The 13572-nt window shown below is 36.5% G+C and overlaps 1 protein-coding gene across 1 annotated transcript; it reads right to left on the bottom strand.

Annotated features, from left to right (window-relative positions):
* Positions 1–211: 211 nt before the first annotated feature.
* LOC149820113 (bidirectional sugar transporter SWEET5-like) lies at positions 212–4656 on the bottom strand. Its single transcript, XM_089983334.1, has 6 exons — positions 4614–4656; positions 4123–4159; positions 1663–1879; positions 1209–1370; positions 977–1096; positions 212–473 (listed from the first exon to the last, which is right to left on the bottom strand). The coding sequence occupies exons 1-6, from the start codon at positions 4654–4656 to the stop codon at positions 273–275; spliced, it is 780 nt and encodes a 259-aa protein (XP_089839460.1). The 3' UTR covers positions 212–272.
* Positions 4657–13572: the final 8916 nt, after the last annotated feature.

Raw genomic sequence — 13572 nt, 5'->3', positions numbered from 1 at the left:
TCTAACAATTCAAACAAATTAGCTCAGCATTCAACCACAATTCAGTGGAAACATCATCAGGAAGGCGAACAATTCAAGCCAACTGGAAACAAGTCATTTACATCACTTTCATCCTCTAGAAAGGAGCATTAAAACAAAGAAAAACTAGCAGGAAAAAGTTTTTGATTTTTTTCCAAAAATAGCATAGAACTCCACTGTGGATAAGTCTTAACCCACGTTGTCATCAAACACACCTTAATCGGATTTCAAAGATCCAGAACCGAAATGTAGATTTATCTTCCTTCCACATTGATAGAAACAGTCTCTTGCATCGATATCATGCCGGGTCCCACAGACGACCGGGAAGTCGGCAATTGGGCTTCTTTATTGGGGGCCCCATCAGCACCTGCTTTGTCCTTCGGGGTTGACTTGTAATAACATGCATACAGTATCAGCTGAGCCGCTCCAAATAGTGCTCCAAGCCCGTTTGGAATCTAATTAGCAATCAATAGGTTCATCATTGTCTTTAAAACAAAACTCACTGATCACTTAATGCGCTAAAAAAGTTGAAGAAAGCACTCAAGGTCAAGGGCTCCCTAAAACAAGTATCACCAAGTCTTATAAAACCTGCCATTATGGACTCAAACATGAACAAAGCTCGTCACTATCCTACATTTAACAAAGTAATGATAAAAAAAGAGATGACTTTGGAGGTGTTAGATAAAAAAGTGTGGCAGTGATTGCACCTGATCAACCATGAGCTAAAAAAACAAATATATAAGTCAAATCCTCAAAAAGCAAGGATCTGATTAGGTATGTCATTCAATTATTATCTTGGATATGATGACAACCTGATCTTATCAGGTAGGTCGTTCACATGGCTGGGATATATAGGACCATGGGCCCACACCACATGACATCCCTGCACACATCAGGACCTTAAACCCTAACGCACCTTTAAAATATTATTGGTATAAGAAGAACAGCATGGACTTACAATGAGGTTGACATCGAAGGGAAGGAAGGCGTAAATGGTCCAGCAGACACCATTCAGGAAGGCAGCGAGGGACAGATAAAAGGGCATGTACTCCACGCTCTTCGTCGTGATCACCAATCGCTGCATGCAACACAAAGAGAAGGTCATGACCAATTTCAAACATTCCCCACTTTTCAATAATTTGCAAACCTCTGACTTCAAACTGCATAAACTATCTCCAAGAAACACTCACCATGATGCTGAGGGGTGAAGCATACATGCAAGTGCCGAATATGATGCATAGAATGCCAACGAACAGCGTTCTCTTCTCATGAGTGTGGAAAACAGCAAGGGTGACGGCAACAACAACGGCCATGAAGATGAGTTCATTGGATAGTATCAACAGTGGTTTTACCTGAGAGAAACATCCATTGTTTGTGAGTAATAGTGTAATAACTGGGATATCGGAAAACATTTATCTCCCATATTCATCTGATTAAAACATAAAAAACTTATGAGAGAAATCATCCACCGAAAGAAACAAAATAGGAAAATCAGATTAATAGAGTCTGGCACACGTCAATCATCTTTATTGAATATATTCAATAAAGAATTGGCGACCATGCATGGAATACAAACATGATGTTAAAGTTGGTTTCATGTATAATAAATAAAGATGGGTTGTCCAAAAATGTAGAGAGAGAGACCTTCTGCTTCTTTGTGGAGTAGACGAAATACATGGAAAGGTAAATGAATTCAATAACCAATCCGACTCCATTGATGGTGACAACCAACAGGCTGTGAGGATGCACAACTGGGAGCCCGTAGAACACCCAAAGCATGCAATTCAACACCGTCGCCAGGTAGGGTATAGGCGAGAAGTTTTCGACAGAGCCCTTCTTCCATATCTTATAAAACGTTGGCCTAATTTTTCACATCCAAAGAAAAAAGAAAACATATGATCAGAAGTTAGGTTCATTTTATTTCCCAATTCATGAAAAAGAACACAAGTATCCCAATATTCACTCGGCAGAGAATGGCCCTTTGTAAAGCATAGTTAGGTCCAGTTCAGACAAAATCCCTGGTCCCTGTTGCACAGCTCACCCAGGTCAGACCTTGTGGTAAGGGACACCAACTGCTTCGGTTCAAACTCGTGATGTCCCATCAACTTGTTGACATGCACCACCATTCATTATGCAAAATGAGACCCACCACAAGGCGCTTACGCAAAGATGAACACCACCGATGGTGGTGATTTCGAACCCCCCCCCCCCCCCCCCAAAAAAAAAAAAAAAGGTTTTATCATATTACCTTATCCCCAAATCGGTTTCACTCATCCCCATCTTCATACTCCTCCTTGGGATTTCATTGATACAAGTTTTTTGATCAAATCAGACTCCACAGATTGTGATCTATATCATTTATTTAGTGAAGATCAACATTTAAATGGCCAAACAAGATTAACAAAACAAAAATAACGATTTAAAAATCATATTTTTCATGAATTTGAAGAATATGATCCAAGGATCCATTTTTACTACATCCATCATGTTGAATCCATCTATAGTGTCAGATTTGATCAAAACAACTTGCATCAAAATTTTTAAGAGGGGTATGACATAGGGCATCAGTGGAAGCAAATTGCCTTATCCTACATCTTTTTTGGGAGGCACCATAGCTTCCATGGCAAAAAGTGGATGCAAGAAGCAACAAACCAAACGTAGATGAGAAGTGAGTGTTTAGAAAATGGCTTTTAGTGTGAACAATCAAATGCTTAAGAAGCATAAGAGGATGCAAGTAGGAAGCAAAGAAGTATGAGGTCATGACAAAAAAAAAGAAGCTAAACAAATAACTTTATGAAAGGTACTCATCAGTTTTATAATAGAAACAAACATGATTTTATAATCAAAAATGCGATTTTTGTAACATGAAAAGTGTACTTTCAGCATAAAAAAAGTTTAATCTATAATTAATGAAAGAAACGATTCCTTGAAGAAAAACGCGCTTTCTTACGAAACACTTGTGAAGCATGAAAGGAGCTTGCAGGTTTCACGCTTCCAAAGAAAGCTCATGAAATCTGAGCTTTTGGGAGTTTCTGATTGGATAGGATTTGAGATGTACTTTCCCACATTTTTTTTTTACAAAAGTACAAATAAAAAAAAATTTGTGGTTTCATGCTATTTGAAAACTGAGAATTTCAGTGTTTTTGGAAGCTTCCGGTAAATATTGTGTGGACAGGATTGGGGTAAATATATTTTACCCCAGATCCAAGCCCGTTTTAAAACACCCATTTTAGGCATCATCTTATTGAAGAACGGTTATGACCAATGTTATCAGTATCGGCCTGAATCGGCCGATACGTATCAGCAGAAAATCGATACAATACTAACCTGAATTGGCTATTTTTTAATAAATGTAAAAAATGATTAAAATTTATTTTTTAACTATTATTTTAATGGTTTTAACACGGTCATGATTGACACAAAATATTTTTTAATTATTTTTTAGCCCCATTCAGAAGGATTCACTTGAGAATCGGTATCAGCCGATTTACCTGAATCGTTGGCCAAACGATTCATGGCCGATACCGATATTGACAACATTGATTACGACATAATCATATTACTTGTCATATTCCATCACCGCCCCGCATCTCATTTGATGAAAGTGTGTGTGATGGCCAAGTGAGATGTGCGGTGAAGATTTAAATATAATCGATTATCAATTATATACAATATGACCGATAACTGATGTCATATCTTAATCGCCCAATATTGGGTAGCCATCCTGATGTTACCCCCTAACCGATACGTGTTTTGGGGATAACAATCCCTCCTCCCCAAAAGCGAAACGCCATTCATCCTTAATTATTGAACAAAAATGCTGCTTTTTTTTTTGGATAATATAAGAGTATTAATAGGGATGGCAACCGCCCTCCCCGCCTCGTCCCGTTTGGGCCAGGGATGGAGGACATGAAACAAGGATAGAGGTTAAAATCAAAACCAGTGCGAGAATGGAGCCGGGGATAGACTTTACTTTCTGTCCCCAATCCTTCACTAGACCTTGCGACAGGCGACGACATACATGGGTTCGAACTTTTGACGTTCAGTCAACTTAATAACATTCACAAGTCAGCCCTACCAAGAGAGAGAGAGAGAGGTACTCACGATGGAGAGAGGAACAGCCCGAACGAAATTATGTTTCCTGAAACAAGAAAGCAATAACATGCTTTAAATATACGAGGGCAACAAAGTAAGTAAAACCGATTCTTGTGATGATGATCAGTAAAACCCCAAGTTCCTAATATGCGTTCAAACGAAACCAAAATATTCCTCTCGATCAAAATCTACAAAAATCTTGAATCCTTTTCCTCGAGAGAACAATAATAAAATTTTATTGTTCTACCCATGACTGCACCGTGCTAAGAAACCACAATACTTTTAGTTCAAGAAACCCAACACAAAAGGGTTAGAAAGAGCGATACGTAATCCACTGCTCTGCACAAGTTTTAACAAAATCAAGAAACCATAAATCTTAAAGCTTAAGCATTGAAACCCTTCGTAACAAAAAACGAAAGATGGAAGAGGGAAAGAAAAGAAAACAAAACCAATCAAGTTTCCAATTGCAACAGAAGAATCAAAAGAAGAAAATTTGTTACCAATGATCCCCACGACGGATCGGACGACTGTGACGGTCACCATCTTCGTCTCAAGCACAGAAGAGAGAGAGAGAGAGAGAGAGAGAGAGAGAGAGAGAGGTATTTATAATGGTTTCTGGTTTGAGGGATAGAGAGAAAGGTATTTATAATGGTTTCTGGTTTGAGGGATAGAGAGAAAGGAAGGAAGAAGGGAAGATAGTTTTACTTAAAGTAGGAGTCGGGAGAGTGTGAGTTGTGTGCTGTTTAACGAGAGGGGGGATTAATGAAGAGGGGATAAGGGCTAATTAATTTACACGTAACCTCCGGGTTGTTAGTCTTATCCGCGTTTGATATCTGTTTTAACGTTCTTTCCAAAGATGTGAAAAAGAAGGTTATACCCCCCCGTCTCTCTCTCCTCCTGAAGCGTGATACAGAAAAGACAAAAATATCCTTAATAAAATTTATATTTTCATCTTGTAAAAAAAAAAACAAATTAAATATGCTCTTAAATACAAAAGCATACCCTTTAATTTAGTGAGTTTTTCACGCTGAGAGGATGAAGAGATTGGTTGTGAGGTATATAATTTTAGCTAATTTGACCAATTTTGGGTAACGTTCGGTTAAGTTGAAATCTCATATAAAGCCTCTCTCTCTCTCTCTCTCTCTCTTATCTTTTTGGATAGATAAGCTGAAAAATGTTTGATTAAGTTTTTTTTTTATGATTAGGAACCCTCGCCGAATCAAGGAAAACCCTGGGTGGGCCTCACAACCACCCCTACTTTACGTAACTTACCTATAAAAGTTGCGGACACACCCACGCGCCAGCGTAGTTTGATCCGGTGCCTTCATTTCAGCACCCTCACTGCCAAACCCCACTGGCCATTCAGACGACCTCCATTTTTTCTTTCTGATTAAGTTGAATCTTTTTTTCTTTTTCTTTTTTTTGGGGGGGGGGGGGGGGTATTTTTTTTTTGCAAAAACATAACCACAAATTTTTTATTGTTCAAATTCATATCCAACAAGTTTGTTAATTCTAATGCATGCCTTATTAATTTTATGTTCAACCAAAAGGAAATCCTGAGTTGGCCTTTCTTATTTTCAATCAAATTCATGATATTAAAAAGTCAATTTTACCTCTATGGAGAATTGGAGAGAGAGATTAACAAGGAAATAGTGGTAAAAAAAGCATATTTTTTTGTCTTTAAATCTAATAAAGGCAAAAGCATGGTTATTGGATGCTAAAATGTTTCTCCTTTAAAACTTTTTCTCAAGTGTGACATACTTATCATGCCCTTGGATGGAATTATAAATTTCTTGGGGCATTTATAATTTTTTTAAAAATATATATATATATATATATATATATATAAATTGGCACGTGTAATTTTTACACAACATTAATCATTACATTTTCTTTATTTTTTCCTTTTTTTTTTGTGGACGATTATTACCTTTTCAAAATAGGAAACGTTGCATATACCTCCCCCTTTCGTTTTAAAGTTACTTTTCAAGGTAGGAAACATTGCATATCTCCCTTAAATTATCACAACTTACCTTACTCAGTTACAAGTGGTATATAAGATATACATTATTTTTAATAATTTTTCAAAATTATTTTAAATACATACTTATTATTCATTTAATCATTCTTTTATTATAACAAAAATTATGTATAAACTTTATCTATCTAGAGCCACATATACCATACTAGACTACTAGTATTTAATAGCGGTAAAACTATTAACTATGATTAAAGGGTTGTTAAAAAAAACTATGTTTAAAGGGAGAATAGTTAAGGGACTATAAATTTGAAAAATTAACATAAAACCGGGTCTAAATTTGAATTACAATTATTTTTTAATATGAATTTTGAATTATAAAAAAATCATATATATTTTTATAAGCAATCCTTTTTTTCAAAAAAAAAAAACCCTTTTTTCGGAGATAAACCCGGGCTTCTGGATAAGGAGATAAGATTATATTTCCCAACTGTAATCTCAGCAAACCTAAACGCAATTTAACTATTTGTGTAAGTTGGTTAAAGGGAATCACAACCACGCACGTAAAAATTCTACAGCACATAATGGATGGACTTCCCCATCTATTGACTCGGCCTTCAAAATGCAAACGGATTGGATATGGGCTGGATGATACTGGATCCGAATTTGAATCTGAAATGTAGATGTGGACATGAGTTCCTATCAGATTGATATCTAATGACGTGGGGCTAAATCTGGATCTGAAGTACAAATGGCAATACTGGATCCGTAAAAAACGGCTAAAAAACAAGATTTTTACATGTTAAAAAAAAAAGGAAAACGGATTGGATTTGGTTCAAATCCACACGTAGATCTGGCACAAAAAATGTGATCTGAATCAGAAATAGGGCTGTCAACTGGTGGTGTATGTACTGGGTACCTGACCCGAGCTGACCTGAATTCTCGGGTATGGGTACAAAAAGTGTCCACCAAAATAATATTTGGGTCGACCCGAGCGATGACAGGCTGGGTTTGGGTTATGATTTTTGCTGGGTACCCGACCCAAATGTTTTATATGTGTTTTAAGTAAAAGCAAACTTCTGCATGAAATTATACAGATACGGGTTTGAGATTTCATTTTCGTGACATGGAAAAACTCAGACCCGAACCCAACATTTTGTTACTTGGATGGGTTTGGGTACACCCTGATGGGTCGGGTAGCCGACCCAATATTGCCAGCCCTAATCAGAAGGTAATGTGATCGAGCGTATGCGAATCCAATCTGAATATGTGTTCTGATCTTGTGTTAAGGATATCAGAATCTGAAAATACAATGTTGGACTTGGATCAGATATCTTACTAGACCCAATCCATTTTCACCCCAAACCTAGAGGGGCTTGTTGACAGACAGACATGCTTGGTAGTTTTGCTTTGTTTTTTTGAAGCAGAGCTAGAATATATTTAAAAAATGTGAATTTACAAATGGTCAGGTCACCCAAGGAGGGTAGCTTGTCTTTTAGGACTATGTTATTACCATTCCCAAGCAGGACAAGAACATATATAGCCCATATTAAGAGGAGGACCTTACAGGCAAAACAACTAATTAAAGCACAACCTTGATTAGCATTGCCCTTCTGCAACCAATACAAATTATTTGAGATCACACACCTTTTATCCATGCTGGAGAAACAGTAGCAAAGGCAGACAATCTTCCTTTAATGAAGGATGAGTTTAATGTTGGCTTTATTCCCCCAAACAAATGAAATTGTTTTTAGTGTAAACTGCAAAACAAAGAAAGTGATAGTCTCTGTAGGTGCTGGAAGCAAATCTGATCACAAACGAGCTAGGGACAAGCATCCAAAAGCTATCTGCTGTTAAATATGTTTCAATAAACAAAGATATGAATTTTATTTTGGACACTCAACCAATCAAACATGACACCTACATAGTAGGAAGCATTCCTCAGCTTTCAAATATTTCATCAAACAATATGAAAGGTGATGTTCCAACACTTCACTTCACGCCACAGAAGATGAAAGAAAGACATCATCCACCACTTCAACCCAAAAATAAAAGAGTGTAGTACTCTTTTTTTTCTCATAAATTTTGCACATATGTTTTTTCCAAATAACTTTAGTAATAAGGTACAAAAAAAGGAAGATGTGATTGAGATTCTTGGTGGTTGAAACAAAAAGGACATCTATTAGGCATTGCTATTCCAAATCCCTTCAATCTATCTTGTGTTAGAAGTCTGCCAAGTAAGCGACCCACGCACCCCTAGGTGAAACCTTTTTTGGCCCAACAAACACAAACCACTCATGGGTTGACGCATCGATAAGAATGGCATCCTAGATCTTCTTAATTTCGACTTACCCTTTCATTGTAAACAAATCTTTTCAACCATAATCTGTCAAGACCAGGAGTATTTTGAAAGCCAATTAGATTAGGCTACAAGCTTTCAAGACTAGGTATGCCCCCACACATAATGTTACCTCATCCTTAATACCAACCTACGTCTTTCCTTCTCAAGAAGAAGTGAGATCAACAGGGAACCATCCAAGGATCCGTCCAAAACCGAGTGACAGTCTCATCTGTTACAACACAAGACATGAGGGGCATAATTTATTTTCAACCCCATAGAATACCCTTCTATGATCCAGAACTGACATTCGAGTTTGCTCTCCAAAATCTTCTAGTTCGAAGTTACTTGGATCGCATAAATTCGGCTCACATAGAATCCCCATAGAATATATCAATTGCATGCTTTGCTAGATAAGTGATATTTTAGTTCCTCAATCCTATAAGGTCTAACTTTGCCTTCTCTTTAGGTTTACATAGCATGTCCCATGCCACCAGATGAAGCCTCTTACTAGAATCCGAATCTTGCCATAATAAGTTTCTAAACATAGTTTCTAATTGCACCACCACTTTCTTAGGAATCTTGAAAGATAAGATCCAAAAAAATCAAAATTACATTATAATGAGTAACAATCTTCCTGTGCATACGATAAAAACCTGACTTTCCAAGTTCCAAAAGTTGCCCCTAGTTGCTAAGGGTGAAACTGACTTTCCAAGTACCATCTGGTTCTATTTGCCTCCATCAGAGCTCCAGTATGAACCCGAATCGAAGCTGGCTTGAGCTTGAGATCCATATCTGATTCATCATTTAGAAACATGGATCTGGCTTGTTTTAGTTGAATCCAAAAGGCATAAATAGTGACCGATATTGTTTCATTTGATAGGCAGATGATCCAGATCCAGAAGTCGAACCAGGCACACCTAGCCATAACTGGTGCTAGGTCATTTTCAAAAAGTGACTAATATTGTTTTGATCAAATCTAACCTCATGAGAGCGTTCAGCTTGGTCAAAGTAATAGGGATCGACCCTTGGATCATAGTTTTTTGACATAAAATTATTTTTTTTAGGGTTTAAAATTTTGGTACATTGCAGGCCATTGATTTTCAACCTTTGTAAAATCTGGCATATACATCGGGAAAACATGATCCAAAGGTTAGTTTCTACTAAACTTAATAGGTAGATCATATTTGAAGGGGCCAGGTGAGGAAAAAAACTGAAATAAATATAATATTATATTTTTTTATTAAAAAGTTCCTTACCCACGAGGGTAGCAAACATTACCCCTAATTTATATATTATATCCATATATCTGAAATACTTTCAACCGGGTCTGGTATATGATTTAGATCCGACCCACTGCTCCCCTACTAACGGGATTGCCCATCGCTTAACGGGCGAAAGTAAAACGCGCTATCATCAACATAATCACAATTGTTGACCACTTCTTTTTTTTGAAAATCCTGCCTGCCATTTTATTGCTAAAAAATTTCGATAACCAGATCTGTGACTATGACATAAAGCAATATATTGACAGCGAGGGTCATACCTTCTAACATATTTTAGTTGATAGAAGCTCATTGGACAAGCTGAGTTCGGGATATCGGGATATATATATATATATATATATATATATATATATATATATATATATATATATATAATCCAGACCACCTTCTCGTTCTGTTCTCACATCTAACACCATAGATTGATCTATAGATTTTGTTTAGTAGGAACCGATTTTTGGATCACCGGAATCTTGTATACAGATTTTTCCGGTGATCTAAAATCAATGGCGATGAAGGTGCCAGTTTTTTTAGCTCATAAATTCATGTTTTTTTCATAGAAAAACATGATCCAAGAATAGATTCCCACTAAATCGAGCATGCTAAACACATCTAACGGTTCAGATCTATCATAAAACACTTCAAAACTATAAGACAAAACCGAGCAAAATGAAAAAATGGGGCCTAATATGTTCAGCTTTCTCTTTCTCTCAATATAGAAAAAAAAGTGGTAGTTGCACAACTACAGTGGAATGGCACTGGTCATCCATCACGGGGCGCAAAGAACACCCCCCCCCACCACACACACACACACAAATTTGTGCATTTTTGTCTTTTAGTGATGATTTTTGACACCTCTAAATGCCCGTGTAAGGACGTGAGCATCATTATTAAAAATTGTATAAATCGAAGTCGTACCTTTAGCCACAGCCAAAAACTGCCATTAAAGGATAAAATACACAAATTCATATTTTTGCGTGTTTCACGTTTTTTCAATTGTAGCTGTCCATCACGGCCTATGATGAATGACCACTCGTATCCCATCCGTAGCTGCACACCTAAGAGTTGCACGAGTAATATATATATATATATATAGGTTTACAGGTATGTACCAATATTTTTATAGGTTTTTTTACCTTTTTTTCTAAATTTGGTTTTATAGAAATTGTCTTGGATCATCCAATGTATAAGATGAATCTTTTAAGGGTTGAAAATTAATGGCTTAGAATTTTCATAAATATTCAAGCATAAAAAATTTGATTTCTTGATCTGATTAGATGGATGAGGCCCAATGCATATGCAGTCTTAGATTTGAAAAAAGAACCTATGAAAATCTTGATTCATACCAACAAACATATTGGTAAAATATTTCACTTTTCTTATATATATATATATATAGAGAGAGAGAGAGAGAGAGTAGCTCATAACAGAACAGTGTTGGTTCTGACACCAGTTATGAGTTACATAAAAAAATGTTTATTGAAAGGCAAGCTTGAGTTAGGCATCCTACCCGTTATACAACAATACCATTGAGATTTGAACTTACAACTTCCCAGGTGATGTGCACTATCTGCGCCTAGCAGACAAGTGGAGCCCCCATTGGTAAATGCCTTAATCATTTATTTTGCATTATATGACATAATATAACATATTTTAAAATATAATTATTGGTAATGATAGGGTGCTCCTGGAGTACCTACTCCCACCTAATAAAAGCGTTAGATTGTCAATTTTTGTAAATTTTTTTAAGTTGATCAGACATAAATATATATATATATATAAGCATTATTTAGTAGAAAATCATGTGATTATAGCATATATGTATATTTTTTAAGACCTTTAAAAATCAGTCACTCACAGTGTATCAAAATTTTATGACTTGAAAAATCCTACTTTTATGTCAAAAACACATTATTGAAAGCATGATTCCTATCAAATAAACTATATTGAGTACATCTATAAGGTTTAATTGATAAGATACAACCTATTTCTAGTATGTGAGAATAGGTACTCCCAGGGCACCGTATCATTAGTCTATATTTTTAGTCTATATTTATTACTACTTATCTAACTTATTATACTAAAGGAGCTTAGCCTAAGACCTATCATTCATCTTCTTGTGAAACTTGTTTTACGAGTTTGAATGTGCTCTTTACAAGCGAAAGCCACAAGCGGTGGGGCTTGTTTGGGAGCCCTAACCAGAAAAGAGTTTCTTGTTACATACGAAGAGAGCAGAAAAGAAAGAGGACACGCGTCTCTATGTGATGGACATTGAGGTCTGGGTGCAATGTGCGTGTACCCCCGACAGATGAGCTCACACGCCTTTAACAGGTGCATTTGTGGTGCATCATGTATATTGCGTGTATCAAGCCTGTTTCACGTGGTCCCATGTTCGGGAGACATTATGAGACACGTGAAGACGGCACGACACCTTTAATAAAACTTACTACTTTTATCCGTACTAAATATATACTTTTGTATATTTAATATCAAAAAAATATTTTTTCCAATTAAATGATAAAAAAATTTATTTCCTAGTGTCTTAATTTTCAAACAAATTATAAATTTTCCTGTTTGGATCTATATCGAATCCGCATCCATGACCATGTGACAAAAACCATATATATGGCAATCAAAATGGTTGACTAAAACCGCCCCCTTTTATCTCAATTTTTACAATTACAGGAGAGGCCTCTTTTTGTTTGTGTGTGTGCATTTCTTTTATTGTAGTATATGCTTTTGAGGTGCTCGTGCTCGGCTTGTAAAGAGCTCGTTCAAAATTGTAAATTAAGCTTGAAAAGTCCAAATGCAAAGAAAATAGTGTGCAGCACAACTAGGGATGGCAGTGGATTGGGGAAAACGGGGTCCCACCCCGCTTCACTTCAAAATTTTAATTACTTATTTTTAAAAACTAAATTTTATATAATAAGAGAATATGATGTATTAGATGAAATTAGAAAATTTCAAAGTTTAATGTAATTGGATTATTTATTTTTTCTTATTTCATGGTTTTATCTAAACCTATGCTGCATTTCATATGATTCTCAAAAAAAGATATTTAATATTTTATATATATTTCAACTAACTATGCATACATTTGTTTAAAATATAACCAACTTTATAATAGCTTTATAGTGGTAGTCGATGTAATCATATATTCTATAACAAGCACTTTGAGTACATTTTTACCACTAAAATACTAGAATTTGATTTTGCGTTTAAAAGATGAATTTTAAATGATGAATTAAACAAGATGATGCTAGCACCAAAAGTCACTTCAAACATAAAGTTGTGGTCAAAAACAATCTGGACATCAAATCTAGCAAGCAATTGATAAGAGACAGATCCCTCGGTATCAAGGGTAATGATTGCAATCTTGCACTAAGTTAATTAGTATGTGGTCACGTCCCCGTGGTTTGGGTGTCCGTTCATTGTGTTTGCAGAATACGTCTCTCATGTCCAAATGGTGGTAGAACCTTTGCAGCACTGAAGATGTATTGTCCCAATACTTCCGTTACAAATATTCCATGGTTGGCCTTGTGAATGGGTGCCGAGGACGCCTCATGCATCTGTTTCTAACATTTTGTCGCAATGGTATAAGGTATGACCCCTACTAGACGCCTGCATCATTTGTAGGGATGGCAGTGGACCGGGGCCGGGGCGGGGGACAAGGTCTCCACCACCCGCCCCGTTTCAAAATCTGAACCTTCATCCCCGCCTCCGTCACCGCATGGGGATGGATTTTAACCTCCACCCCCGCCTCCATCCTCATTTCATGTCCTCCATCCCGGGTCCAAACGGGGGTGAGGTGGGGCGGGGCCCCATTTCCCCTCGGTCTATAGTCATTCCTTAAAGATTGG

Source organism: Nuphar pumila, chromosome 12, assembly GCF_984573655.1.
Source record: "Nuphar pumila chromosome 12, dmNupPumi1.hap1.1, whole genome shotgun sequence".
Classification (NCBI taxonomy): Eukaryota; Viridiplantae; Streptophyta; class Magnoliopsida; order Nymphaeales; family Nymphaeaceae; genus Nuphar; species Nuphar pumila.
The sequence above is the reverse complement of the archived record's forward strand: the minus strand, read 5'-3'. Positions and strand labels throughout refer to the sequence as shown.

Coding starts and splice junctions, on each gene's coding strand:
- LOC149820113 (XM_089983334.1), bottom strand. CDS start 4,656: ATGGTGACCGTCACAGTCGTCCGATCCGTCGTGGGGATCATTG. Junction 4,160..4,613: donor ATCCGTCGTGGGGATCATTG/GTAACAAATTTT, acceptor TTCTTGTTTCAG/GAAACATAATTTCGTTCGGG. Junction 1,880..4,122: donor GGGCTGTTCCTCTCTCCATC/GTGAGTACCTCT, acceptor GTGAAAAATTAG/GCCAACGTTTTATAAGATAT.